Below are 24,787 nucleotides of genomic sequence, written 5' to 3'. Positions count from 1 at the left end.
ACCCCTGAGCAGCCCTATCAGTGCGCCCTCCTCTGCCCCGAAGCCCCTCTCACCCCAAGCCTGGCCTGAAGCACTGTTCTCCCAACGGCTGCCTCCTAACTCATCCTTCAGGTTTCAGTTTAGAAAGGCATGTCCTCAAGGAAGCCTCCCCTGACCCCATAACTTGACTGGCACCCCATCCTCAGTGCTCCCAGGACACCCTAAGGTCCTTGTCATCACTCTGCAATGTCACCGTCTACATGTCTTTTTATCCCCCAGGCTGTGAGCTCCACGTGGGTGGATCCTGAGCCATTCTTGTCCACACTGCACCCCCAGCCCTTCAGGCGGTGCCTGGAATGCAGTGGGCCTAAATGGTGTGTCCTGAGGCCATCCCCTCCCCAAAAGCCCTAAGGTGAAGACTTAAGACAGGATGACAGTGTCTGGAGCAGGGCAGTCAAGGAGCTAAGGAAGTTCAAGAAGGTCATAAGGATGGGCCCTAATCCAACAGCACAAATGTCTATAAAGAAGAGCAAGAGCCCAGTGGCATTTTTCACAGAAACAGAACAAAACATTTTCAATTTGTATGGACACACAAAACACCCTGAACAGTCAAAACAATCTTGAGAAAGAAGAACAGAGTTGAAGGAATCACACCCCCTGACTTGAGACTATCAGTTCAGTTCAGTATCTGACTCTTGGCGATCCCATGGACTGCGGCACGCCAGGCCTCCCTGTCCATCACCAACTCCTGGAGTTTACTCAAACTCATGCCCATCGAGTCGGCGATGCCATCCAACCATCTCATCCTCTGTCGTCCCCTTCTCCTCCCTTTTTCCACCTTTCCTAGCAACTTGAGACTATGCTACAAGGTAATCAAAACAGTATGGTATGGGCACAAACGCTGAAACGCAAGGCAAAAGAACAGAATATCAAGCCCAGAAATAAACCCACACACTCGTGGCTAATTAATCCATGACGAAGGAGGCAAGAACATACAAGAAAAAAAGAAAGTCTCTCCAGTAAGCGCTGTTGGAAAACGGGACAGCTACGTGTGAAAGAATAAAATTAGAACATTCTCTAACAACATACACAAACATAAACTCAAAATGGATAAAAGACCTAAACGTAAGACCAAATACTATAAAACTTCCAGAGGAAAACATAGGCAGAACACTCTTTGATATAAATCGCAGCAGTATTTTTTTAAATCCACCTTCTAAAGTAATGGAAATAAAAACAAAAGTAAACAATTGGGACTGAATTAAATTTAAGAGCTTAAAAACGAAAAGACAATCTTATGGTCTCGGAGAAAATATTTTCAAACTACAAGACTGACAAGGGATTAATTGCCAAAACATACAAATAGCTCATATAGTTTAATATCAAAAAAACCAGAAAACAATCCAATCAAAAAATGGGCAAAAGACCTAAACAGACATTTTTCCAAAGAAGACATACAGACAGATGGCCAAAAGGCACATGGAAAGATGCTCAACATCGCTAACTATTAGAAAAACACAGATCAAACCACAACGACATCATCACCTCTCACCTGTAGAGAATAAGCATCATTTTAAGAGGTCTACAGATAATAAACGCTGGAGAGAGTGTGGAGAAAAGGGAGGGCCTACACTTCTGGTAGGAATGTAAACTGGTACAGCCACCATGGAGATCGCTACGGAGGGTCCTCAGAAAACTAAACACAGAATTCTACACGATCTGCAATCCTACTCCTGGGCCCATATCTGGAGAAAACACTGATTTGAAAAGATAACATGCACCCCAGTGCTCACTGCAGTGCTGTTTATAACAGCCAAGACATGGAAGCAACCTAAGTCTACCAACAGGTGAATGCATAAAGAAGATGTGGTACACATCCACAGTGGAACACTGCTCATCCATTAAACAGGATGAAATACTGCCATTTCCAGCAACATGGATGAACACACAGATGGTCATATTAAGTGAAATCAGAGAAAGACAATCATCATTAATACGTGGAATCTAAAAAAAATGATACAAATGAACTTATTCACAAAACAGAAATAGACTCACACACTTAGAAAACAAATTTATACCAAAGGAGATAGCAGGAGGGGGTGTGGGGAGAGAGAAATTAGGGTGTGGGATGAAATATACACGCTACTATATAAAAACAGGTAAACAGCAAGGACCTGCTGCATAGCACACGGAACTGTACTCGGCATCACGGAATAACCTATACTGGAAAAGAACCTGAGAAAGAACATATGTGCATAACTGATGCATTTGCTGTATGCTTGAAACTAACAAAACACGGTAAATTGACCATACTTCGAAGAGGGAGAGACACGAGGGTGCAGACACTCAGAGAAAAAGTCACACACGAGAACACACGGACTGAAAGCCAAAGGAGAGGGGCCTCGGGAGACTCCAAACCTGCCGACACCGGGACCCTGAACTTACAGCCTCCGTAACTGAGAAAAACATTTCTGTTGCTTCAGCCACCAGCCTGAGGTACTTGGTTAGGACAGGCCGAGCTGAGACACTCCCACAGTGCTCTTGGAGGGTCTCTGCTCCTGAAACCATGGGCTCCCTGAGGAAAAGCCTGTCTCCTCCCCAGCAGCTGAGCACAACGCTGAGGAGGAAGCCGGGTAGGAATGGAAGCCCCAAAAGGTACATGCTTGGCTTCTGGCTTCCAACAGTGACAAGGCTGTGTGGTCACACCACCCTTCTACAGAACACAATTACAAACTTGGATGAAATAATTTAAAATTATTTGAAGGCACTGGAAAATGATCAAAAGCAAGCTGAAACCAAAAGAGAATCTACCCCTTTTGAAAAAAAAAAAACAAACTGCATCTGGTGAGATTTGTAAACTTGCAGCTTTCTGCCTGAGGGCTCTGAACAGTCTCTCTAAGGTGTGGTGCAGGGAGACAGTGGACAAAGTCCAAGGCTGGGGAAGCAGCTGGAAAGTTAGGGGGAAACTCTGAAACGGAGGGAGCCACAAGGGGGAATGAACTCGCAAATCTGCAAACAAAACATGCTCCAGTTCTTGCTGAAGACTCCAGGAGGACCAGGAAAAAACAGCAGCTGGAAACCGCAAGATTGAGAAGAGATCAGCTGCTCTTCATGCAAGGAATATAGGCGATTAGAACTTGAGTCTTGCTATTTTATCTACTTGCTAAAAAAAATTTTTCACAGGATCGTAAGAGAATTCAGAACCTCTATAATGTGTCACTAAAACGGTCTGCTGCTGCCGCTGCTAAGTCGCTTCAGTCGTGTCCGACTCTGTGCGACCCCAGAGACGGCAGCCCACCAGGCTCCCCTGTCCCTGGGATTCTCCGGGCAAGAACACTGGAGTGGGTTGCCATTTCCTTCTCCAATGCATGAAAGTGAAAAGTGAAAGTGAAGTCGCTCAGTCATGTCCGACTCTTCGTGACCCCATGGAAAATGTCTAGTGTTCAATAAAATAAATCATTAGACATGCAAAGAAACATGAAAATGTGACCCACACTTGAGGAAAAAAGTAGTACATGCAAATAGCACTAAGATGACCCCAAATGTTGCAATTAGCAGACGGGAATTTTACAGCACCAAAAGGACTTACAAGAAAATGTATGGATAAGGAATGAACAGAGGAGAAATACAGAAACCAATGGGAATTCTAGAATGAACAGAGGAGAAATACAGAAACCAATGGGAATTCTAGAGCTGAAAAGAAAAATAAATAAATGAAAAACTCACTGCGTAGTCTTTAACAGCAAAAGATGGCAGGAAAACAAAAAAACAGTGTAGCTGAAGTTAAATGAACAGAAATTATCCAATCTAAAAAAAGAAAGATTGAAGAAAAATCTAACAGAGCCTAGATAACTGTGGGACAATATCTAGCAGTCTAACAAAAGGTAACTGGAGAGAGAAAATAGATGCAAAAAATATTTGAAAAAAGAATGGCCCAAACTTCCCAAAAACTGGAGAAAAAAATATCAATTTATAGATTCAAGAAGCCCAATACATGCCAAGCAGGATAAGTAATAAACCAATTCTAGGCAAATCATCCTGAAACTGCCAATGCAAAGATAAAAAAATCTTGAAGGCACCCAGGAAAAAAAGGAGGGGGGGAGCATATTACATACAGGAAATTAAATCGAACAACAGGTTAATGTTTGATCAGAAGTAATGAAGGCCGAAAGACAATGGGGGCTTCCTGCAGCTCAGATGGTAAAGAATCTGCCTGCAATGCAGGAGACCCGGGTTCGATCCCCAGGCTAGGAAGATCCCCTGGACAAGGAAATGGCAACCCACTCCAGTACTCTTGCCTGGAGAATCCCACGGACAGAGGAGCCTGGTGGGCTACAGTCCACGAGGTCGCAGAGTCAGACACAACTGAGCGACTAACACTACTGCTACAAGGCAACGGAACATCTTTAAAGCATTGAAAGAAAAGAAAGTTCCATCAACTCAAGAATTTTTAAATTCCAGCAAACTAACCTTTAAAAATGAAGGGGACAAAAAGGCATTTTCAAACACAAAAGCAGAGAGAATTCACTACCAACAGATCTGCACTAGAATGCATGCTAAAGAAAACTCTGAAATGACACCAGATGGTAACTCTCAGATGTATACGAAGGAATAAAGACCCCTGGAAATGTTAAATATGTGGGTAAATATAAAAAGCCATTTATATAATTTTAAAAATTTAAGGCTATCCAACGCAAAAATTATACAACAATACTGCAAATTTTCTAACTTTCAGGAAAGGAGACAGAGAAACAACAAACATATGAGACAGAGAACAATAAAATGGTAGAACCAAATGCAACCGCATCAACACTTGCAGTAAACAGACTAAACACCAATGCAAAGGCAGAGATATCAGTCTGGATTAAACACAAGACCCAACCAAATGCTGCAATTAAGAGATGGACTTTAAATACAAAGACACAAGAGTATTTGCTCATAACTATCTCATTTTCTTTTATTTAGAAAGCACAAAAGCAAGAGGAGCACAGAACTATAAAGGGTCCTAGGTGGGCAGAAAGAAGGAAATCATTCACTTTACATCTACAAACATCAAGCACCAACTCAACATGTAACACTGCGACGTGCTTCAGGGAGATATCGAGAGGATCCCGAGAGAGGAGGACTGATGGTTTGCGCTACAAGTGCTGCAGAACTCCGAAGGCTGTGAGATGTAAACTGTGAGATTTCCTTTCCTCAGAGGGCTGGACGAGAGTCAGGGAGCCGGGCAGAGGTCAGCAGAGGCTTTGTGGAGGAGACTGCGTTAGCTCTGGGACTAACGCACCGGGAGGATTCTGAGGAAGACATCATCTGGTGCTCACTAGTCACGTGTTGGTGAACTGAAGACCAGATCTCTAGCCCAGAGGCACAGCGGGAGCATGGGCTGCACACCAGCTCTGCTGCAGACTCTGACTACTCTGTGGCCCACAGCAAGCTATCTGGCGCTCCTAGGGCCCACTTGCTGCATGTGAAAAGGAAATCATTTCAGTTTTCTAGCATTTCTGAGAGAAGCAAATGACAAATCTGTTTCAAATGCATGACAGAGTACCTGCCCAATGAATTACTGTCATTGGAGAGACAGACTGTACCCTCTAGCCCTCAAAAAATGAAGCCCTCAGCAATGAAGATAACAAAGATGAAGACCATCAAACAACCATCTCATAATTAATGAGAAAAAATACATGAAGATAAAATGGAGGTGGGACAGAACAGTCTTTCACATGGTAGGCATGTAATGTTCTCATGTCTGTTAAATGGATGAACAGCCCAAAAAACAGATGAACTAAGCTGTGCAATGCCAACTTAGCTACCTCTCAATTGGTCAGTACATTTCAGGCACATAAAACTATAAACCAATTGATGTGCCTTATTATTAATAGCAAAGTTTAAAAAATTCTTCCTTTATAGGAATGCCAATTCGCAGAAGTGTTTGTGTGGTTCCTTCAGGTCGTGAAGAGCAGGTTACGCTAGACAATGGATGTTTAACAGGAAGCAGGAAACCCCAAGGAAACCCCTTGGGTAGCTGAGAGAGAAGCCAAGGTACAGAGCAGCTCCAGTTCTGCAAAAGGAATTAACGCACCTCATGTTTTCAACTTCCGTTGTCTCTGATTCTACTTCTGCTGCTTATTGTTACGAGGGACTGTGTCAATTTCTCCTCCTTCACAGCTTTGCCACCTGCCTTCTCCCCGTGTCTCTCTCATAACTCTGCTCCATTTTACTCTCAAAGTCTTTCTCTAGTCTCGCATTCAGACTTTCTCCTGGAGAGTATCCTGTATAGGATAGGGTTCCCCATTAGGCATGTCACAGACATGGCCCTTCTGCACACTCAACTGCAGATGCCTTCCTTTCGCTCAGGTGCTGATCTCTGATCGGTCACCGAAATTACGATGGTCTGTGCACAGGGGCCTGCCCGCAGCCGTTTTGCTGGGAAGGCACTCCCAGCCCCTACGGCCCACGTGGGACCACAGGTTCACTTCAGCATGAGGCAGGCAAAAGCACGCTCACTGAGTGGCTCGGAACTGCAGTGGCAACAGGCGTCAGGGTGCTGCATCCTAAGATCCCAAGATGAGAGGGAAGGAACTCTGAATGACTGAATTGGTGCACAACATCTGAATAGAATCTTCTAAGAGTTGTTAGGGACCCAAAAGGCCATCTGGTCCAACTCCATACCTTGTGCAGCGATGCTGGCCCCACAGTCAACAATGGACATCAAATGAGGGTCCTGGAATACTGACTCCTAGACTCCAAATTTAACTTCTTTACAGGGCTTTCAGTTCAGTTCAGTTCAGTCGCTCAGTTGTGTCTGACTCTTTGCAACCCCATGAATCGCAGCACGCCAGGCCTCCCTGTCCATCACCAACTCCCGGAGTTCACTCAGACTCACCCCCATCGAGTCAGTGATGCCATCCACCCATCTCATCCTCTGTAGTCCCCTTCTCCTCCTGCCCCCAATCCCTCCCAGCATCAGAGTCTTTTCCAATGAGTCAACTCTTCGCATGAGGTGGCCAAAGTACTGGAGTTTCAGCTTTAGCATCATTCCTTCCAAAGAAATCCCAGGGCCGATCTCCTGCAGAATGGACTGGTTGGATCTCCTTGCAGTCCAAGGGACTCTCAAGAGTCTTCTCCAACACCACAGTTCAAAAGCATCAATTCTTTGGCACTCAGCTTTCTTCACAGTCCAACTCTCACATCCATACATGACCGCTGGAAAAACCACAGCCTTGACTAGATGGACCTTTGTTGGCAAAGTAATAGCTCTGCTTTTCAATATGCAATCTAGGTTGGTCATAACTTTTCTTCCAAGGAGTAAGCGTCTTTTAATTTCATGGCTGCAGTCGTGATTTTGGAGCCCAAAAAAATAAAGTCTGACACTGTTTCCACTGTTTCCCCATCTACTTCCCATGAAGTGGTGGGACCAGATGCCATGATCTTCATTTTCTGAATGTTAACTTTTAAGCCAACTTTTTCACTCTCCTCTTTCACCTTCATCAAGAGGCTTCTTATTTCCTCTTCACTTTCTGCCATAAGGGTGGTATCATCTGCATATATTTCTGAGGTTATTGATATTTCTCCCAGCAATCTTGATTGCAGCTTGTGTTTCTTCCAGCCCAGCGTTTCTCATGATGTACTCCGCATAGAAGTTAAATAAACAGGGTGACAATATACAGCCTTGACGTACTCCTTTTCCTATTTGGAACCAGTCTGTTGTTCCATGTCCAGTTCTTACTGTTGCTTCCTGACCTGCATACAAATTTCTCAAGAGGCAGGTCAGGTGGTCTGGTATTCCCATCTCTTTCAGAATTTTCCACAGTTTATTGTGATCCACACAGTCAAAGGCTTTGGCATAGTCAATAAAGCAGAAATAGATGTTTTTCTGGAACTCTCTTGCTTTTTCCATGATCCAGCGGATGTTGGCAATTTGGTCTCTGGTTCCTCTGCCTTTTCTAAAACTAGCTTGAACATTTGGAAGTTCACGGTTCACATATTGCTGAAGCCTGGCTTGGAGAATTTTGAGCATTACTTTACTAGCATGTGAGATGAGTGCAATTGTGCGGTAGTTTGAGCATTCTTTGGCATTGCCTTTCTTTGGGATTGGAATGAAAACAGTCCTGTGGCCACCGTTGAGTTTTCCAAATTTGCTGGCATATTGAGTGCAGCACTTTCACAGCATCATCTTTCAGGATTTGAAATAGCTCAACTGGAATTCCATCACCTCCACTAGCTTTGTTTGTAGTGATGCTTCCTAAGGCCCACTTGACTTCACATTCCGGGATGTCTGGCTCTAGGTCAGTGATCACACCATCGTGATTATCTGCATCGTGAAGATCTTTTTTGTACAGTTCTTCTATGTATTCTTGCCATCTCTTCTTAATATCTTCTGCTTCTATCAAGGCCATCTTTGCATGAAATGTTCCCTTGATATCTCTAATTTTCTTGAAGAGATCTCTAGTCTTACCCATTCTGTTGTTTTCCTGTATTTCTTTGCATTGATCACGGATGAAGGCTTTCTTATCTCTCCTTGCTATTCTTTGGAACTCTGCATTCAGATGCTTATATCTTTCCTTTTCTCCTTCGCTTTTCACTTCTCTTCTTTTCACAGCTATTTGTAAGGCCTCCCCAGACAGCCATTTTGCTTTTTTGCATTTCTTTTCCATGGGGATGGTCTTGATCCCTGTCTCCTGTACAATGTCAGGAACCTCAGTCCATAGTTCATCAGGCACTCTATCAGATCTAGGCTCTTAATAAATCTATTTCTCACTTCCACTGTATAATCATAAGGGATTTGATTTAGGTCATACCTGAATGGTCTACTGGTTTTCCCTACTTTCTTCAATTTAAGTCTGAATTTGGCAATAAGGAGTTCATGATCTGAGCCACAGTCAGCTCCTGATCTTGTTTTTGTTGACTGTATAGAGCTTCTCCATCTTTGGCTGCAAAGAATATAATCAATCTGATTTCGGTGTTGACCATCTGGTGATGTTCATGTGTAGAGTTTTCTCTTGTGTTGTTTGTTGGAAGAGGGTGTTTGCTATGACCAGTGCATTTTCTTGGCAAAACTCTATTAGTCTTTGCCCTGCTTCATTCTGTATTCCAAGGCCAAATTTGCCTGTTACCCCAGATGTTTCTTGACTTCCTACTTTTGCATTCCAGTCCCCTATAATGAAAAGGACATCTTTTTTGGGTGTTAGTTCTAAAAGGTCTTGTAGTTCTTCATAGAACCATTCAACTTCAGCTTCTTCAGCGTTACTGGTTGGGGCATAGACTTGGATTACTGTGATATTGCATGGTTTGTCTTGGAAACGAACAGAGATCATTCTGTCGTTTTTGAGACTGTATCCAAGTACTGCATTTTGAACTCCTTTGTTGACCATGATGGCCACTCCATTTCTTCTGAGGGATTCCTGCCCGCAGTAGTAGATATAATGGTCATCTGAGTTAAATTCACCCATTCCAGTCCATTTCAGTTTGCTGATTCCTAGAATGTCGACATTCACTCTTGCCATCTCTTGTTTGACCACTTCCAATTTGCCTTGATTCATGGACCTGACATTCCAGGTTCCTATGCAATACTGCTCTTTACAGCATCGGACCTTGCTTCTATCACCAGTCACATCCACAGCTGGGTATTGTTTTTGCTTTGGCTCCATCCCTTCATTCCTTCTAAAGTTATTTCTCCACTGATCTCCAGTAGCATATTGGGCACCTACTGACCTGGGGAGTTTCTCTTTCAGTATCCTATCATTTTGCCTTTTCATACTGTTCATGGGGTTCTCAAGGCAAGAATACTGAAGTGGTTTGCCATTCCCTTCTCCAGTGGACCACATTCTGTCAGATCTCTCCACCATGACCTGCCCATCTTGGGTTGCCCCACGGGCATGGCTTAGTTTCATTGAGTTAGTCAAGGCTGTGGTCCTAGTGTGATTAGATTGACTAGTTTTCTGTGAGTATGGTTTCAGCGTGTCTGCCCTCTGATGCCCTCTTGCAACACCTACTGTCTTACAGGGCTTTCACTGATCTACAAATTGGCATGTAATGTAAATAAAAAAACCATAGAACTGTTTAGCATCCACACATGCTATATGTGACACTCCAATGCCTCCTGAGAAATCTGTATGCTGGTCAAGAAACAACAATTAGAACCAGTCATGAAACAAAGGACTGGTTCTAAATTGGGAAAGGAGTACGTCAAGGCTGTATACTGTCACTCTGCATATCATACGAAATGCCAGGCTGGATGAAGCACAAGCTGGAATCAAGATTGCCAGGAAAAATATCAACAACCTCAGATATGCAGATAACACTACCCTTACGGCAGAAAGCGAAGAGGAACTAAAGTTCATCCTGATGAAAGTGATAAAGTAAAAGTGATGAAGTCACTCTTGATGAAAGTGAAAGAGAAGAGTGAAAAAGCTGGCTTAAAACTCAACATTCAAAAAACTAAGATGATAGCATCCAATCTCATCACTTTATGGCAAACAGATGGGAAAACAATGCAAACAGTGACAGACTATTTTCTTGGGCTCCAAAATCACCGCAGATGGTGACTGCAGCTATGAAATTAAAAGACGTTTGCTCCTTGGAAGAAAAGTTATAACCAACCTAGACAGCATATTCAAAAGCAGAGACATTACTTTGCCAGCAAAGGTCCGCATAGTCAAAGCTATTTTCATGGATGTGAGAGTTGGACCATAAAGAAAGCTGAGAGCTGAACAACTGATGCTTCTGAACTGTGGTCTTGGAGAAGACTCTTGAGAGTCCCTTGAACTGCAAGGAGATCAAACCTGTCCATCCAAAAGGAAATCAGTCCTGAATATTCATTGGAAGGACTGATGCTGAAGCTCCAATACTTTGGCCACCTGATGCGAAGAGCTGACTCATTAGAAAAGAGCCTGATGCTGGGAAAGATTGAAGGCAGGAGAAGGGGACGACAGAGCATGAGGTGGTTGGATGGCATCACCAACTCGATGGACAAGAGTCTAAGCAAGCTCTGGGAGTTGGTGATGGACAGGGAAGCTTGGTGTGCTCCAGTCCATGGGGTTGCAAAGAGTCGGACACAACTGAGTGACTGAACTCAATGAATGCTAAAAGTAGACACTGCTACATTTTACCATTATTTTTCAAAAGGTGCTAGATATTTGATAAAATGTCCCGTGTACTCTTCAGTCAGAAAAACCAAACACTGGCTATTCTGTGGCAAGTTGGATGAATGCTTTTCAAAAGTATGTGCGCCTGTGCTAAGTCGCTTCAGTCAGGCCCAACTGTTTGTGATGCTATGGACTGTAGCCTGCCTGGCTCCTCCAGGCAAGAATACTGGAGTGGGTTGCCATGCCCTCCTCCACAGGATCTTCCTGACCCAGGGATTAAAGCCATGCCTCTTAGGTCTCCTGCACTGGCAGGTGGGTTCTTCACCACTAGCAGCACCTGGGAAGCCCGTACAGCCTTTATTTATATGCAGACTCACAGTAGTAGAAAGACAAAAAGAATGCATAAGACTTTCTTGAGAAAAGTAATTTATGAGTTTTGTAAAACCCATAACAGAACTGTTTCAAAAACCAAACGTGGCCCAGAATGTATTGGTAAGTCAGTCCATTAAGAAGATGTGTGATGAACAACTCAATTTCTGAAAACATCGTTGAGACCTTTATTCACAGGAAAGGAAACTGGCTGACTACCATAACCCTGCAAAACTCTACCTTGCAGACAGCACTGGGCTAAGATGCATTCAGATTGCAAGGAAGAAATGAATTCTTGGTTTATCCTTTTCTTCTTTTTAGTGATGTGACGGGTTTGTTGTTTTAATTTCATTTTGGGTTTTTTTAGATATAATTTATATCCATAAAATGGACCTTTATAAAGAGAATATATTTAGTAGTTTTTAAAATATTCACAAAGTGTACAGTCACAACCACTATCTAATTACAGAACATTGTCATTACCCAAAAAGAAACTCTATACCCATTAGCAGTCACTCCATCTTTATCTCAGTCCCTGGCAACCAACAGTCTACTTTCTGTTGCTATGGACTTACCTATTCCAGGCAAGTCTCATAAGTGGAATCATACTATATGTGACCTTTTGTGTGACTTCTTTCACATGACAGAACGTTTTGAAGATTTATCCATGTCGTAACATGTATCAGTTCTTCACTCCTATTTATTGCCTAATAATATTCCATTGTGTGAACACAGCATTTTATTTATCCTTCTTCAGTGAATGGACATTCGTGTTGTTTCTACTTTTTGTCTATTATGATCCTGCTATAAACATTCATTACAAGTTTTTGTGTGGACATACAGTTTTCATTTCCTTTGGATATATAGCTAAGAGTGGAACCACTGGGTCATATGCTAACTCTATATTTAAACCTTTTGAGGAACTGCTGGACTATTTTCCACAGTAGCTGCACCATTGTATTAATACATTTTCATCAGCAATGTCTGGGGTTTCTAATTTATCTACATCCTCACCAAAGCTTGCTTATCACCATCTTTTTGATTGTAGTCATCCTGGTCGGTATGAAATTACACCTCATTGTGGTTTAGATCTGCATTTCCCTAAAGACTAACAACGCTGAGCATCTATTCATGTGTTTATCTGTCATTTGTATACCTTCTTTAGAGAAACATTATTCACATTCTTTGTCCACTTTTAATTAGGGTGTCTTTTATTACTGAGTTATAAGAGTTCTTTATAATTGCTAAATACAAGTCCTTTATCAGATATATGATTTGAAAATTTCTCCCATCCTGTGGGCTACCTTTTCACTTTCATGATAATATCCTTTGATGTGCAAGTTTTTCATTTTGATGAGGTTCAATTTACCTTATTTTTTCTTTGGTTGCTTATCTTTGTCTGTTCTATTAATATACAGTTGTTTCCGTGGAGAACTAACTAACCAAATGTTCTCAATTTGATTACATCCCTAATACATAAACTGCTTATTCAATTAGCACGTCCCATCTCATCTTTTCCTTTGAAAAGAATAATAAGCAGTTGTGCTTCCCCTGATAGAGAGGAAATGAACAGACTGAGGCTTTAACTACATTATGGCATGGAATTACTTCCCTCAGAGAGTAACACTGGGAATACAATCCTGAATGCCAGGTGCTTAACTCGAACCTCCGCTGCTTAACACTCAGCATCCCTGTACTGTCTTCCTGTCTTGCTACCCTGAGCTCCAGCCCACCTCCTCTTCTGGCCTCCAAGTGAGGACCCTTCCCATGCTCATGGCCCTTCCCTGCTTATTCCACATTCTGTGTCCTGGCTTTCTTCCAGGCCCCTAACCCTCCCACTCTGGGTCCAGTCCTCACCTCTCTCCTGTCAAGCCTGTAGCTCTCACTGCCTCTGGGCCAACTCCACCAGACACCACACCCACTGAAGCTCGTCTTTTCGTCCAGCCACTTGCCCCTCTGGACTGTATCTCTGTATGTTAGTCTCCTCCTCACCTGGCTTCAAACCTCAGAATCTTCTTTGATTCTTGCTTCTCCTTCCCCCACATCAAAGCAGCCTATCATATCAGCCTCCAGCCTCTGACATGGCACAGCTGCCTTCAGTTCAGTTCAGCTGCTGGGTCTTGTCTGACCCCATGGACTGCAGCATGCCAGGCTTCCCTATCCATCATCAACTCCCTCAGCTTGCTCAAACTCATGTCCATTGAGTCAGTGATGCCATCCAACCATCTCACCCTCTGTTGTCCCCTTCTCCTCCTGCCTTCAATCTTTCCCAGCATTAGGCTCTTTTCCAAGGAGTCAGTTCTTTACAACAGGTGGCCAAAGTATTGGAGCTTCAGCTTCAGCATCAGTCTTTCCAATGAATATTCAAGGACTAATTTCCTTTAGGATTGACTGGTTTGATATCCTTGAGGCCCAAGTGACTCTTAAGAGTCTTCTTCAACGCCACAGTACAAAAACATCAATTCTCTGGTGCTCAGCTTTCTTTATAGTCCAACTCTCACATCCGTAGATGACTACTGGAAAAACCATAGCTTTGACTAGACGGACCTTTGTTGGCAAAGTAATGTCTTGCTTTTTAATATGCTGTCTAGGTTGGTCATAACTTTTCTTCCAAGAAGCAAGCTTTCATGGCTGCCGTCACCATCTGCAGTGATTTTGGAGCCCCCAAAAATAAAGTCTGACACTGTTTCCACTGTTTCCCCATCTATTTGCCATAAAGTGATGGGACCAGATGCCATGATCTTCATTTTCTGAATGTAGAGTTTTAAGCCAACTTTTTCACTCTCCTCTTTCACTTTCATCAAGAGGCTCTTTAGTTCCTCTTTGCTTTCTGCCATAAGGGTGGTGTCATCTGCATATCTGAGGTTATTGATATTTCTCCCGGCCATCTTGATTCCAGCTGTGCTTCGTTCAGCCCAGCATTTCACGTGATGTACTCTGCATACAAGTTAAATAAGGGGGGGCGACAATATTCAGCCTTGTTGGACTCCTTTCCCGATTTTGAGCCAGACTGTTGTTCCATGTCCAGTTCTAACTGTTGCTTCTTGACCTGCATACAGATTTCTCGGGAGGCAGGTAATGTGGTCTGGTATTCCCATTTCCTTAAGAATTTTCCACAGTTGGCTTGCTTCAACTTAATCCAGCCCCACACCCTGCCACACTCACCTTCCTTAAATGCCCGCTTCATTCCTTACTGTTCTGTTCTAATTCCTTTAAATACTGCTGCTCCCTAGAGAAAGCCCAAACCGCCAATGCTGAAACCCCAGCCCCAGTCTGACCCAGCCAGGCTTTCCTACCTCACCTCCCTCTGCTTCTCTCATCAAGCCTGTCCAACCACTGTGCTTCCTACTGATTCTGAAATGTCCTATTTTCATTTCCACCGCTATGTGCTTGCACATGCCACCCCTCCTCCCCGCCAGCCCTTCTTTTCCACCCATACATCACCCTCGGATTAATCCCACTTCCTTCAGCAACTAGCCCTTGCTCATTCATTCCTGAAGCCCTTGTCTCTAGCATTTCTTTGGCCTTCGTTCACTCATTCATTCAAGTTGGCTTAGATACGATGCTTTCCTGCTCTAAATCCCCACCTCCCTCTCCCAGAGCACCTAGAGAGGACCAGGCTACTAAGCACTGGAATTACAGTGAGAGTAGAGGGGACAAGCCTTCGTGCCTCCCAGAACTCCGGGGCAGGCCCAAGGGGCTGACGCAACTGAAGAATTACAGTCAGTAAATGCGCCCTCTCAGCTGTGCTACATGCTACAAAAGAAAAGTAATGAACGCTAGGAAAGCAGGCGACAGGGAGAAACGGACCCCTTTCGGTTGTTCAGGGCAGGCTCTGTAGAAGGAGGGTTATGTTCTTCTCGGGGTAACCTGCCTTCTCTCTCCACATGAGCTTCTCTCTCCATGAGCTCTTGGAAGCAGGCCATGTCTCACTCCCCTTCTTTGTGGTTTTGGCATTTGGCGCAAAGATGAAGGAGTCTGTGAGTGACTCTGGCGGATGTCAGGCAGGCGTTTGGGACAAGAAAGCCCCTCATCCAGGAACAACTGAGCCAGAGTCAGAATACATTCAGAGAGACAGGCCTGGGTTCATCGGGAGCCCTGCCATTCATTCAGCCGGAGCACGGTACTCCTCTGTGCCCCTGGTTTGTCTATCAACTGGGACTAAACATCTCCCCCAGAAAGTGGCTAGGAGGATTATAAAGTAGTGATGGAGTCTATAGAGAAAGCCCCACCCAGGCCTGGTACAGGAAAGCACCTAGCCAGCATGGCTGTCGTCATCAGTACCATTAGTTTTATTACCGTGAGGGGACTCAGAGGCACGCCACGAGCTCGGAAAGTTGTACCCCACATCGTCAAAGTCACTACTGAGACCTGCTGAAGGGACTTCTGAGCACCGGACTGTCTACGGTCTAAACAGGACACATATCCAGCAGAGTTCCCCAAAATCAGGGAAGGCTCTTGCTGGCCAACAAACTACCCAAAATCCGTTCTGCCTGGTGGCTGGCTTCCTGCTCTGACTCATCTCAGGCTTTGAGGCCCCAGGAATCTGAGGCAGAAAGAGAGGCTGCTAAGGTTGAAGGTCATCATGGCCATGTCTTCATTTGCCTGGCATTTATCTCTGAAAGGAAGCACAACAGGAAACTTCGTCTTTCCAAGCCTGGCCTCCATCCTCTTCCTGCTGCCTCCATCCATCCTCTTCTGCCTCGGGGCAAGAGGGCCGTTCGGGGTGCAACAGGCAAAATAATGACCCACCACAGGTGTCCACGTCCTCAAGCTTGGAGCCTATAAGTATGTCAATTACAGGGCAAAGGTGGGATTATAGTTGCTGATTATCTGACCTTAAAACGGGGAAATGGGACTCTCCATTCAGGGGCTGAGTCCACCTGCCAATGCAAGGGAAATGGGTTCAATCCCTGGTCCAGGAAGAACCCGCATACCTTGGAGCAACTGAGCCTGTGCGCCACAACTACTGAAGCCCATGTGCTCTGGGGCCCGCGAGGCACCAACTACGAAAGCTCATGCACCTAGAGCCTGTGCTAAAAACAGGAGAAGCCACCGCAGAGAAGCCTAAGCCTGTCAGTGCAACAAAGAGTAGCCCATACTGCCACAATGAGACCAAGTCCACATGCAGCAACAAACACCCAGCACAACCCAAATACACAGATAACCGATTCAAAACAGACAACAACAGGGAAATGATTCTGGATTACCTGGATGGGCCCAGTATAATCACAAGGGCTCTTTAAACATGGAAGGAGGAGGCAGAAGTCAGTGTCAGAACGAGCAGATCTGAGAAAGACCTGAAGGTGGAAGAAGGGACATGAGCTGAGAAAGGCAGGCAGCCTTGAGACGCTGGAAAAGGCACTAAAATAGATTCTTCGCTGGAGCCTCCAGAAAGGAATTGAGGCCTGCTGACACTTTAACTTTAGCCCAGGGAGACTCATTTTGGACTTCTGACCTCCAGGACTGTCAGATAATAAACCTGAGCTGTTTTACGTCACTAAGTTTGTGGTAATTTGTTACATAAAAGTTAGAAACGAATACACAAGGCTTTCAAAACCTTCTCCCTAGGACCTCAGGGCATTGTCTCCCTCGGAGGCAATGTCCAGAGTCAGAGTCGGCGCAGTCCTGCCACAACCTTTAGCACATTGGAATTTAATAGAAGGATGCGTAAGCTATTTTTTTAAAAAATCACAGGTACAGTAGAAAGCATCTGGGGTCAGACAGAGCCTGATGCAGTCAGTCTGCAGGCCAGCTTCAAGATTCTCCCACAATGCACTTAATCTCCCTGAGCCTTAGGGCCTCAAGTGGAATCAAGAGGATGACCGCCTCACAGGGCTGTCATGAGAATTAGATGGGCCGTGGGGATGACAGAGCCTGGCCCAGGGGAAGCAGTCAGTAAATGTTAGCCGCCCTTCCTGCCTCCTTCCTTCTACAAAGTCTTCTCTAAGGATTAGGCACAGTCACAGAATTTCCGATCCCATCCCCACCCCTCCAAATATGGGAGTCTAGAAGAGCAGAACCCCACCTCCCTCAATCCACCCAAGAAGCTGGAGTCAGGCAGGACTCCACTCACTCACTCACTCAGGCATTCATTTGACAAATCCTTATTGCACGGCCAGGGCTGAGTGGGGAAGCAAAAGGGACTGGTCTCTACCTTGGTGGGGTTTATAGTCTAGTAGACTACACAGACATTAACCCAACAGTCAGGCAAACTCTTACACCATTCCATCAGCGACAGTTGCAAGCCAGAGACGCGAGGCTACCAGTGACAGTGGACATGATCTAGCCAGGCAGTCAGACAAGGCTTTGCAGGAAAAAAAGAGTGAGCTGACAGCTGAAAGATGATTATGCATTAACTAAATGACAGACAGAAGAGAACTCCAGGCAGAGGAATAAAACAACAGAAAAGCCTGGAGCGAGGCCTGAAGAAAAACGCCAGCAGGGTCAAGGGGCAGTGAAAACGGGGAAGCGGGGAAGGAAGGAAAAAAGAATGACTCTCGGGTCCAACTGGGTGGTGATGGCATTGTCCCTGGAAACAGGAAACACTGGGAGAGGGTCAAGCTGGCAGTGGGGAAAACATGAGGTCAATTTTGGACATGTGGAGTTCGGGGGAACTTTAGGACATCCAGGCAGAGCCATCATCTGGGAATCAGGGTACACAGCATATGTAAAAAGGTACCTCTGGGCCAGAGATAAAACCACAGCAGACACGTGTGTGCAAACAATGACTGAAGCAGGGGAGGGGGCCTGGGCGAGGCCACCCACCAGAGACTGAGAGAAGGGGGCCTCTGACAAACAGTTAACACCCAAGAGCGGGAGGGTGACTACAAAAGAGGCTGCAAGGAGTGGTCTGAGAAGTACAGTGTCACGTTATGGAAGCTAAGGGAGCAGAGTGTAGGCAGGAGGAAGAGGTGGTGGAGGTACCAGACGTTGTCACTGCCAGGCCCTGCAGGATGCCACCTTACTGATGGGACCAGCTAGCTGGGCAACAAAACTGGAGAGGCCTCTTGTCGGAGATGTGAGCTTACCAGATAATCTCCCAGAGGGCCCTGGGAAGTGACCCAGGTATCAGAGGCTCAACTGCCGACAGCTTCCCAGGGAAAAAGAAACAGAAAAGCAGAGATGCAAAGTCCCTGCCATTGCATCCAATATGTATGGCTGCAAAATGACGGTGACACTGGAGACCCAACACCAGGCAGGACTACCCCTCTGACACAGGTGTCCGGCTGGACTGGGGCCTGCAGCCGCAGCAATGGCTCAGCACCGGTCACGTCCACCCCCAGTGCTGAATCCACTCACCTGGTAAGATCCCTGGACCATGGACCTTGACCGTCTCCTTGTCCCGCTCGTCCGCCTGCTCTGAGTTCTCAACCACCTGATCCAACTCCTCACTCAGCTAAAGGGAGGAACAAAGAGCACAAAGAAGTCAGCTACATCAGCTTTGCCTTTCTAGACTAAAATAAGAAAGCAGAGGCTGCTTCTCAATTATCACCAAAAAAAAAAAAAAAAATCATACATCGCAGGGTATGTGCATGCGTGCACGTGAAGTCGCTTCAGTCCTGTCTGACTCTTTGCAACCCCATGGACGAGCTCCTCTGTCCATGGGATTTTCCAGGCAAGAATACTGCAGTAGGTTGCCAGGCCCTCCGCTAGGGGACCTTCCCAACCCAGGGATTGAACCGTGTCTCTTTACGTCTCCTGAATACCCAGGAATAGAACCGTGTCTCTTTAGGTCTCCTGAACGGGGCAGGTGGGTTCTTTACCACTAATGCCACCGGGGAAGCCCATGATGCAGGGTATGTTATACCAGCTCTACAGATGAACACAACCAAGTTCAGGAATTTCAAATAACTTCTTATATGTTAGTCTTCCAGGGTTACCATAACAAAGCAACACAAACTAGCTGGCTGAAAACAACAGGAATTTATGCCCTCATAGTTATGGAGGCTAGCAAGCTGAAGTCAAGGTGACGGCAGGGCTGGTTCCTTCTGAAGGCTGTGACGGAGAACTTCTTCCATGCATCTCTTCTAGCTCCAGGTAATGCCAGCAATTCCTCATGCTCCTTGGCTTTTAGACACACCCACTCTCCAAACTGTCTCCATCTTTATATGGAGTCTGTGTCTCCACACAGTCATCCTTCTAATAAGAACACCAAGCAGGCTGAGTTGGGGCCTTTCTCCAGTACAACCTCGTCTTAACTAAGTACATCTGCAATAACCCTCTTTCCAAATAAGGTCATTCTCTGAGGTGCTGGGGGTGAGGATGTCAATGTATCTCTTCAGGGAACACAATTCAACTCACAAGACTTTCCATGGCCACAGAGACAGGAGCCAAATCCAAGTTAGTCTAGTTCCAAAACCCACGCTCTTAATCACTTTCCGGAAGAGGAGGAAATGCAAGCTTAGCGTCTGCTGAGGCACAGGATGGAACAGTGAAGTCGGTATTAGAGCTAAAGTTCACCAACTCAGGCTGCAAATACAGAACAATGTAGGGAGGGCAGGCCACCCCAGAGACAGGTGCTAATTAGCAGCCTAATGCAGGCAACCTCCACCTCACTTCCTCAGTGTTCTCACCTGTCAAATGGGGACAATGATACAGTGATAACCGACAAGGTTCCACAGTATTAAGGAGAAGAGCAAGAAACAGCAAGACCAGAGTGTCTCACTCCAGGTAGCAGCCAGCAATCCCCTGGACTGGAAGGGTGGGGGCAGGGATAGATTGTCGCAGTATTTTCTTAGGTTCCCAGTGTCAACACTCAAGGTCTCAAGATTTTTTCTTTTTTTTTTAAATATTTTTCTCATTTTTTCAAAAATAATTTTACTTCTTTATTTCTGGCTGTGCTGGGACTTCACTGCTGCTCAGGCTTTTTCTGTAGTTGAAACAAGTGGGGGCTACTCTCTAGTGGCGCATGGGCTTCTCATCGCAGTGGCTTTTCTTGTTCCAGATCACAGGCTCCAGGCGCACTGGCTCAGCAGTTGCAGCGCGCGGGCTTAGCTACTCCATGGCATGCGGGATCCTCCCAGACCAAGGATCGAACCTGTGTCTCCTGCATTGGCACGTGGATTCTTAACTTCTGGACCACCAGGGAAGTCCCTCAAGACATTTTCATTAAAAATTCATCTCTAGGAGACTTGAGCTAAAATACAGCTCTTACGTACCTAATACTCTTCCATCTCCTCCTCCATGCCTGCCCTTTTAGAATCAGGGAAAACTTCTAATTTAAAGCCTTCCAAGCCCAAAAGAAAAGGAAAACCAGTAAGTGAAAGAGGGCTAGAAGCTTAAAGAAGATACCACGAGACCCAGGCCCCCAGTGGGAACACAGACCAAGAGAGCCCCAGGGCTCTCGCTGGCCAAAGGAAAAGGGAGGTACAAGTCCTGGAAAGGCCCAGCACTCTCAGATCCAAGCTTCACAAAGGTTCAGCCTATATCCTAACCCAGCTCCCCTCCTGACTACCTGAAGCCATAATAAACCCACCTTCTTGCCTGGCCCTGGCCAAGTTCTCTAGCATGACGCCTGCAAGAAAGAGTCAGGAGGCCTCCTTCTTCTGAAGGTGAGAGACAGGACCTCCAGAACGGGCCACTGAGGAAGCCAAGGGGAGGGGTCCTTCCAGTGTCTCCCACCATGGGGAACCAGAAACTGAATCCACCCTTGGCCTTGACCCTGCAAGCAGGATAACTGCCTATGTTTTAGCAAACGTGTCAGGAGCCCTGCTTGAGAAGAGGACGGTGGAGTTTACATGCGGATGATGAGAGACAGGGTCCTGTAAACCAAGACCCCAGTGCTTCCCAGAAGCAGGAGCTGCCCACATCCTGTTAATAAGAACTAGCATTCACTGAGGGGCCACTACTGCCAGGCACTAAGCTAAGCACCCTACATACCAACTCAGCTAATCCTCACAGCCCCATGAGATAAGGACTACCATTACCTTCATTTTACAAATGAACTGGAGGCTCAGAGAAGTGACTTGACAAAAGTCACACAAATGGCAGGAGGCAAGGCAAGGAAAGGAACTCAGACTTTTTGCCTTAGAAGTCCTAGTATTTGGGGATTCCCTGGTGGCTCAGTGGGTGGTGCCAATGCACGGGTACAACCCCTGGTTGGAGAAGATTCCACATGCCAAGGAACAACTAAGCCTGTGCACAACTGCTGAGCCTGTGCTCTAGAGCCCAGGAGCCGCAACCACTGAGCCTACACGGCCTAGAGCCTGTGCTCGGCAATGAGAGGCCCCCGCAATGAGAAGCCTGTGTACTGCAACGAACAGCAGCCCCCACTCACCGCGACTAGAGAAAGCCCGCACAGCAACGACCCGGCAGAAAAGAAATCAAAAAAAAGTTAAAGTCGTGGTATTTATCCATTATGCTCTATTCCCTATAAACCTGAAAACTTGCAGAGTCAGGAAAAGACACAACTTATTCCCCAGGATTCCTCCACTGCCGTGGGTACAGAATCTAGGGGCCACAAAATCCCAAGCACTGGCTAAAATCCAACAGGCTCCTTTGGGATAAAGGAAATGGTAGGAGAAACACAGAAATTTGTCCCCAAAGTCAGATTCTAGCTCGGATCCTGCATTAAAAAATGGCAAACCTCGGGTAAATATATCATCTCTTTTCAACTTGACTTCCCTTTCTACTATAGGGCGAAGCCATCTGCTTTACAGACTCCACACAGTATCATTTACAAAGGGTGAAATGTACATGAGTATTGATCAGTATTGCTCAAGGCAGCAGCCGCTCAAATGAGAGACTGACAGAAGCTTCAGACTAGCCTGGAAAGTCAGACCGCATGGAGCACGTGAGATTTGAGATCCCTCCTTGTAAAATAAGGGAATTTTAACCAAAGGACTTGAAGAAGCAGTGTGAGCACAAGCATAGCAGGGGCACATTTTGAAATGGTGTTTCCAGTGTGGTCAGAATCTAGGTGGGTGAGGAGATGATGACAGGATTCGGCTGCAGGGCTGTCAGAGCTTGCTAGGAAGTCTGGACTGTTCTGCGCAGACCAGGGGCAGCATCAGGTGTATGTACAAAGGGATGCTCTGGAATCAGGGTAGTGAAGTGAAAGTCGCTCAGTCGTGTCCGACTCTTTGTGACCCCACGGACCATACAGTCCATGGAATTCTCCAGGCCAGAATACTGGAGTGAGTAGTCGTTCCCTCCCCCAGGGCATCTTCCCAACCCAGGGATCGAACCCAGGTCTCCCACATTGCAGGCAGATTCTTTACCAGCTGAGCCACAAGGGAAGCCCAGGATCAAGGTAGGACCCTGAACAAATGTGTACAGCATGGGAGACACCAAACAGGGAGAGGTGATCAGGGCAGAATTAGGGACTCAAACCTGAGGATGTAAGCTGTCTGAACTTGCCAAGAGATGGGGGCACGGTGAGGGGCACAGGGGAGGCGAGAGCACCGGAGATGACCAGGGTTTGGGACCCTCGAGGAGGAACAGGAAAGCTGGAGTCAGGAGGAGAAGCTGGTCTGGGGAAAGAGCTGGAACCGCTCGTCGGTAGCTCAGGACAGGCAAGAAAAGAGACAAAGAACTGGAAAGTGAGAGTTACAGTCGTGGGAGGAGGTGAAACGGGGGAGAGAAACGGAGCGGAGCGAGAAGCAGCTCTGTGGGAGAAAGCACACTTTCAAAGCTTGCTAGCCATCCAGACGGGCTGTGATAATCGCTACCGCTAGCAGCTGAGGGGCCACGAGGCCCTGGGCGTGGAGGTGGGCTGCCGCCCAGCGCGCCTCTACTCCGGCCGGGGAGAAAGAAGGGCGCGGGTGCTTCCACTTGTTGCAAAGAGCCCCACGGTCCTCGAGACGACCCGGGGTGCTGCCCGGCGGGCCGCGCTGCCGCCCGGGTCCGGACGAGGCTTTTAATCAGTCACGGGCTGGTTACGGGTCGCGGCTCCGGAGCCCCGGGGCTCCATCCTTCGGCCCAGCCACGGCCGCGTCCGGAGGAGGCTCCGCGCCCCGCTTCCTTCCTGCTCCGCCGCAGCTCGGCACGCGGGGGGACCCCTCCCCCGACCGCTCCTCGGCGGCGCGCTCTGCCCACCCGGACGCCCCCTACCCCGGGCACCCCAGAAAACGCCCGGACCCCCGAGACCCGCTCCGCCTCGCGGCAAACTGTGCTGTAGCACCCTCCCCGCCACTGCCATGCGTGTACCTCTTGGTAAGATGTGGAGAGCTCCTGGCGGATCATGGCCCTGACCGGAGCGAAGGCACACCTGAGCCCGCTCGAGATCGCGAGAGGCAGCTCCCCGAGAACGGCCGCCGCAGCCCCGAGATCCGCCGGCTCTCGGCGGCAACGCGAAACCTGTTCTGAGGGAGGAGCGGCTTCGGGACCAAGGCGGGGGCCGCACTCGGCGCATGCGCCTCGCGCCCCACGGCGCCGGGGCCGCAAAAGGCCTGCTGGAAAATGTAGTTCTGGGCGCGGGACGGTTCCATTCAGTGGCTCAGTCGTGTCCGACTCTTTGCGACCCCATCGACCGCAGCACGCCAGGCCTCCCTGTCCATCACTAGCTCCTAGAGTTTACCCAAACTCATGTCCATTGAGTTGGTGATGCCATCCAACCATCTCATCCTCTGTCGTCCCTTCTCCTCCTGCCTTCAATCTCTCCCAGCTTCAGGGTCTTTTCCAATGAGTCAGCTCTTCGCATCAGGTGGCCAAAGTATTGGAGTTTCAGCTTCAGCATCAGTCCTTCCAATGAATATTCAGGACTGATTTCCTTTAGGATTGACTGGTTTGATTTCCTTGCAGTCCAAGGGACTCTCAAGAGTCTTTCTTCTCCAACACCACAGTTCAAAAGCATCAATTCTTCGGCTCTTAGCTTTCTTTATAATCCAACTCTCACATCCGTACATGACTACTGGAAAAACTATAACTTTGACTAGACGAACCTTTGTTGGCAAAGTAATGTCTCTGCTTTTTAATAAAGCAGGTTGGTCATAACTTTTTTTCCAAGGAGCAAGCGTCTTTTAATTTCCTAGCTGCAGTCACTATCTGGAATGATTTTGGAGCCCCCCAAAATAAAGTCTGTCACTGTTTCCATTGTTTCCCCATCTATTTGCCATGAAGTGATGGAACCAGATGCAGGGACCGCGCTCCACTTTCCTTGGACAGCGAAGCCTGGGGGTTACCCAGAGCCACGTGTTCACCAGGGCGTTAGATGCACGTGCTTTCCTCATCTCTTACTTCCTCTCTTTATTGGAGGGGGAAGGACGGAGAAGATGAGTGTAAAGTGGAACGAGGGGGCCAAGTCAGAGGGGTAGGAGATCCTAATCTATAATTGCAAGAAGAAGCCTGGCCTGGTGCTTTATAACTGTTGTAAATATCTTCAGAGCAATTTGTTACCGAGCAAGTTCATGGCC

General features: G+C 46.7%; 1 protein-coding gene across 3 annotated transcripts in view; it reads right to left on the bottom strand.

Moving 5' to 3' along the window:
- The window catches only part of PACC1 (proton activated chloride channel 1), a 35,471-nt gene extending 11,683 nt beyond the window's left edge, over positions 1 to 23,788 (bottom strand). Inside the window, exons 1-2 of one of the 3 annotated variants that reach the window (XM_061383571.1) lie at positions 23,583 to 23,788; positions 18,735 to 18,831 (exon numbers count right to left, since the gene is read on the bottom strand). In XM_061383571.1, the coding sequence (XP_061239555.1) occupies positions 18,735 to 18,831; positions 23,583 to 23,618 (133 nt within the window). In that variant the 5' untranslated portion in view covers positions 23,619 to 23,788. Of the gene's footprint in view, positions 1 to 16,642; positions 16,733 to 18,734; positions 18,832 to 23,582 lie in introns of those variants that run through there. The other 2 variants (XM_061383569.1, XM_061383570.1) reach the window with 2 other exon arrangements.
- Between the last annotated feature and the right edge of the window lie 999 nt (positions 23,789 to 24,787).

Source organism: Bos javanicus, chromosome 16 (assembly GCF_032452875.1).
Source record: "Bos javanicus breed banteng chromosome 16, ARS-OSU_banteng_1.0, whole genome shotgun sequence".
Lineage (NCBI taxonomy): Eukaryota > Metazoa > Chordata > Mammalia > Artiodactyla > Bovidae > Bos > Bos javanicus.
Note: the sequence above shows the minus strand (reverse complement) of the source record. Positions and strands in the feature narration are given on the sequence as shown.